This window comes from Nannospalax galili, unplaced genomic scaffold, assembly GCF_000622305.1.
Source record: "Nannospalax galili isolate Female #2095 unplaced genomic scaffold, S.galili_v1.0 scaffold88, whole genome shotgun sequence".
Classification (NCBI taxonomy): Eukaryota; Metazoa; Chordata; class Mammalia; order Rodentia; family Spalacidae; genus Nannospalax; species Nannospalax galili.
In genome coordinates, this window is record NW_008358908.1 from 377781 (window position 1) to 383345 (window position 5565).

A 5565-nucleotide genomic window follows, 5' to 3' on the forward strand; every position below is an offset into this window, starting at 1 on the left:
TTTCTTTCTTTCTTTCTTTCTTTCTTTCTTTCTTTCTTTCTCTTTCTTTCGTCTTTTTGAGACAGGGTCTCCCTGTAGCCCCAGCTGGCCTGAAACTCACTACATAGACCAGGCTGGCCTTGAACTCACAGAGATCCGCCTGCCTCTGCCTCCCAGACTAAAGGCCTGCACCACCACACCCAGCTAAAGCTGCTTGTTTTTCAATTAATTTTTTCATAACAAATGCTAGTTTGACCTACTTTTCCCCTAGTATCCAAAGGCTGCCCAACTACATGATACAATGATGCTCTTAGCATTTAAATTTAAAGGACTATAGCTCAGTGTTTAAAAATGTTAAGTTAATTAGGCCCAGAAGTATACTTCAGTGTACAGAGCATGTGTAGAATGAGCAAGGCTCTGGGTTCAATCCCCAGCAACAAAAAGAAACAAAAAGAAAAAGAACAAAAGTCAAAACATCAACAACAAAAATTTAACCCAAGAGAAATATCATTAGGATAAAAATGGAAATATATTTACCACATGATTAGAAAATTACTATTAATAAATCAGTAAGTGGTATGAACATTATTTTACTCAACACTTCAAAGCATTATAATACCAACATACAAATAAAACAGAAGCCAAAGCATGGAATAATAAGGGGTTGTCATTAACTAGGTGAAACAAAACAAAAATGAATGGACACACACTAAAAAAAGCTTGTTTTTAGCTTAATTGTTGGTGCAGAATGTATAGCAGGGGCTGGCTGCCTGGCAGCTGCCTTGGCTTTGCTTGCTTGGCTTGCTCGCACAGCAGTTTCTAGACGTACTTTCAGCTCAGGAGCGGCCCCCATTACTGTCTTGAAAGCATGTGGATACAGAGGTCCAATGTGCATTAAGTTTTGGAGTGCAAACTCATGGAGATCTCTGGAGACTGAATTTGCTGAAGCAAAAGAATTTTCATCCAGCAGGTAAGAGATCAAAGTGGGAACTAACAGAGCAAGTAACTGGACTCCTGCAAATAACAAAGATAACAACAAAGATTAGTCTGATTTGAGAGAATGCAGTTTGATATTTTTAATAGTAAGAATATATTTAAAGCCGGGTGTAGTGGTATGTGCCTTTGTCCCAGGACTTGGGAGGCAGAGGCAGGCAGATCTCTGTGAGATAGAGGCCAGCCTGGTCTGTATGGTGAGTGCCAGGCCAGCTGGGGCTACAGGGAAACCCTGTCTCAAAAAGACCAAAGAATTTTTAAAAATTTAAAAAAGAATATATTTAAATGTTACTTGTGCAATTACAGTTTAACAACAGAGGCTCCAGCAAGGATTCTGAACTAAATGACCATCTTTTATATATGAATTACAGGTATAAAATAACCAAAGCAGACCAGTTTATAATATTAGTAAGATGTACCAACAATAAAATAAGCACAATTATGGCCTTTTCATGTTGAATGGACTGCTTTATTCAGATTATACATGTTTTATAATACAGCAAGATTTAAAAATATTTTATTATTTTTATTTTATGTGCATAAAAGTGTATTGCCTACATGTATGTAAGTGCACCCATATTGTGCAATGACCACGGATGTCAGAAGAGGGCATTGGATCCCCTGGAACTAAAGTTATGGACAGTTGTTAACTGCCATGTGGGTGCTTGAAATTGAACCTGGGTCCTCTTAACCATTGAGCCATTTCTCCAGCCACAATACTGAAAGATTTTAAGAGGTAGAATAAACAACCGGGACATTTTAAACTTAAAAATTAAGACTAAATACTATGGAAAAAAAAAGGCCAGAGATGAAGAGTTGCTCAGTGATAGAGTGCTTGCTTTGCAAATGCCAGGTCCTAGGTATGATCTCTAGCATCACAGGGCGGGGGAAAAGGTAAAAATGAGTCTTATTAACAAGTGGGATTACATGTACCAGGAGGGTACTAACAAATAATAAAATAATAAATGAATGAATAATTTGATAAGCAAAATTTTTAAAATGTGCCTTTGTTTTATATGGTCACATATTCTAGGAGGATTTAAATTTTAGGTTTTAAATTGATCATTTAACTTTTCTTACCTCTTTGCAAAGTGCTCTCTTTTCTTGAAAAAGTATCACAGAAAATTGTAAAAGTAGTAGAGAATTCTGAGGAGCTACAGTGGTAGAACATGCACTTAGCACATGAGGCCATGGGCTCAATCCCTAGCAGCAATAAAAGGAAAAGCTACTGAACTGATACTCTATGAAATAGCAGTCTAGAATTATGCCAGAACAGAAGAACGCAGATGCGAACCTGACAGAGAAACAGACCTGACCTGATGACTAACTGGCTATAGGGAAGGAGGGATAGGCAAATATTAATGATTTGCATAAAAGTGGTGTCAAAATTAAAGTCAAAAGAATTGTTCTGAAGAAATTGATAAATTTAGTTGCAAGAAGGAAGAAATTAATGTAAAGATTATTTGGGTAGAAATTAATGACATTTTAATGACACAACTTTATATTTTTATCTTACTAACCATAAACTTCATGAATAGGAATAAATCTTTGTAGCCCTAGCACGGATCTGACTGTCCTGTAGTATTTAAAGTATTTTTGAACTGAGTTGCCTTGGGGGCAATTCCTCAACAGGTGCCCTCATTTAGAATTAAACTTAACATGAAGACAAGCAGAGATGGGTCTCCTCCCCCTCCCTCTCTCCCCACCATGCTCAGCATTGCAGAAGTTAGGCAAACACTCTACTACTGAGCCACTGCACCCCTGGGAAGAAAATCTTGAAAATCAGAAGCAGCTTAAGGCTCAATCATAAGGTATTAGTTAAAAATGTTAGTTTTTCTACAACAATTAAAAATCACATTCTAGTATGTATATATTAAGTATATAAAGCTGCATAATTTTCTGGATAAATGGATGTATGTGGCAGTTTTCATGAAACAAAAAATTTCAAATGTCAAATTCTAAGGTACCATATTATGATGCTTGGTGTTTCCACTTAAATCTATTATAACATAAAGCTTATGTAATTCTACTATGAAGAGTAAAACACTTTTTTAAAAGAAATTCCATTAAATAGCTATACTTTTCCTAGTTCTTAATAAAGGACACATTCTTAGAAAAAGAATTTTAAATGAGTTGTTAAAATGCCTTCAGTAGTCTGTTCCTTTGCTGCATGACCCAGTGGCCAGAAATTCACCATGTCTATTCTCAAGATCCATGCCAAAGAAATCCCACTGTTGAGGTTGATCTCTACACCGCAAAAGATCTCTTCCGAGCTGCTGTGCCAGTGGTGCCTCAACTAGTATCTATGAGGCCCTGGATCTCCAGGACAACGATAAGACACACTATGTGGGAGAAGGGTGTCTCAAAGGCTGTTGAGTACATCAATAAAACTATTGCACCTGCTCTGGTTAGCAAGAACCTGAATGTCCTAGAACAAGAGAAGATCGATAAACTGATGACTGAAATGGTCGAGACTGAAAATAAATCTAAGTTTGGCACGAATGCCATCCTGGGAGTTTCCCTGGCTCTCTGCAAAGCTGATGCTGTAGAGAAGGGTGTGCCCCTGTACTGACACATCACTGATCTGACTGGTAACCCTGAAGTCATCCTGCCTGTCCCGGGTTTCAACATGATCAATGGTGGTTCCCACGCTGGCAACAAGCTGGCCATGCAGGAGTTCATGATCCTACCCATATGCAGAGGTTTACCACAACCTGAAGAATATCATCAAGGAGAAATATGGGAAAGATGCCACCAATATGGGTGATGAAGGCGGGTTTGCTCCCAACATCCTGGAGAACAAAGAAGCCATGGAGCTGCTGAAGAATGCACTTGGGAAGGCTGGCTACACTGACAAGGTTGTCACTGACATGGATGTAGCTGCCTCCAAATTCTCTAGGTCTGGCAAATACGACCTGGACTTCAAGTCTCCTGATGAGCCCAACAGGTACATCTCACCTAACCAGATGGCTGACCTGTATAAGTCCTTCATCCAAGACTATCCAGTGCTATCCATCAAAGATCCCTTTGACCAGGATGATTGGGAAGCTTGGCAGAAGTTCACAGCTAGTGCGGGCACCCAGGTCACTGGGGAAAATCTCACAGTGACCAACCCAAAGCGGATTGCCAAGGTCATGGGTGAGAAGTCCTGCAACTGCCTCCTGCTCAAAGTGAACCAGATCGGTTCTGTGACCAAGTCTCTGCAGGTGTGCAAGCTGGCTCAGTCTAATGGTTGGGGTGTCATGGTGTCCCATCACTCTGGGGAGACTGAGGATACCTTCATTGCTGACCTGGTGGTGGGACTCTACACTGGGCAAATTAAGACTGGTGCACCTTGCCAATTCGAGCATCTGGCCAAGTACAATCACATACTCAGAACTGAGGTGGAACTGGGCAGCAAGGCCAAGTTTGTTAGCAGGTCCTTCAGAAACCCCCTGGCCAAGTAAATAACGGTCCAGCCATCCGTGGAGCCCTCAGTCACACTGGCTGCTTAGACACTGTCCCTGATATTGAGGCTGCTCAAGGCCAACCCAGTGTTTGCCAGGTCTCTGTAGTTAGCTCTGTTTCTTGCCACTGCTTCCCTAGAGGTCCAAAGCCACACCTGACCACCTGGAACCCCAGCTCTGTAATCATGTGACTGGTCCAAATCACTGTTTGTCACGTCATTTCCCACCTAGTGTCAGGAGCCCTCATACCTCCAGTGTAATTGCCAAGGTGGCCACAGGCAAGATTCCCAGTGGTTCTTTGTGCAAAATAAAAGCCTCAGTGACTCAAGAAAAAAAAAAATGCCTTCAGTAATTCATTGACTTCTCTGTCATGAAAAATAAATACAAATCAACTCAACTAACACATTATGTTATTAATATGAGAAAATACGTTATGTATTCAGGCAGTAATTGCTCCTCAGGAAACTTACTGTTGCAAAGCCTGTGTCTAACAGTAAATTGGATTCATAGATAATAGAGGTCATTTTAGACTAGTAGTTTTTAACAAGAAAATACTTACTGTTCTGTTCTTCACCAAGAGCAACCAATGTTTCAAGAACTTTAATTCCTTCTTGAACAGCCAAAAGTTCTGTGTTATTGGCTGGTCTATTTCTTTCAACAGCTTTTAGCTTTTCAACCACTATTGGAGCTAATGAATGGATGTAGGGAGTTGAAAGGGCACGATTAGAATGCTGGAAGACGGAGAGGAGAAGCTGGTAACATTTGGCTTGAACCTACATAAGAAAGTGATTTTCTCAATTAATACATGTAACAGTTCTTATTTGTTAAACAATCACATTGCATCTTAGCATCTACTGAAAAGAAGTGAGTTCAAGGATGAAAACAGAAATGACTTTTTTTTTTCACAAATGGGTACACACAAAATTTAATCTTTCAAAACTAGATTACTTAATCACAGAGGTTTAAATTATGCATGGATCATAATCATTCATAAGAAAGACGAAAGTAAAAAAGTTCATGTCGGCACTTGCTGCAGAAGAATCCGTTTACAGGAAAAATATACCATGTCCTGATGTTGACTGTACACTAATATAAACATTGTGTGTTTCTGTATGCTTCTAGGAACATAATATATGTGTTTGAGAAA

The 5565-nt window shown here is 39.5% G+C and overlaps 1 protein-coding gene across 2 annotated transcripts in view; it reads right to left on the reverse strand.

Moving 5' to 3' along the window:
* Nucleotides 1-252: 252 nt before the first annotated feature.
* The window catches only part of Heatr5b (HEAT repeat containing 5B), a 129179-nt gene continuing 123866 nt past the window's right edge, over nt 253-5565 (reverse strand). The window contains exons 34-35 of one of the 2 annotated variants that reach the window (XM_029558388.1): nt 4978-5191; nt 253-993 (exon numbers count right to left, since the gene is read on the reverse strand). In XM_029558388.1, the coding sequence (XP_029414248.1) occupies nt 689-993; nt 4978-5191 (519 nt within the window). In that variant the 3' untranslated portion in view covers nt 253-688. The remainder of the gene's footprint in view (nt 994-4977; nt 5192-5565) is intronic. The other variant, XM_008822591.3, reaches the window with a different exon arrangement.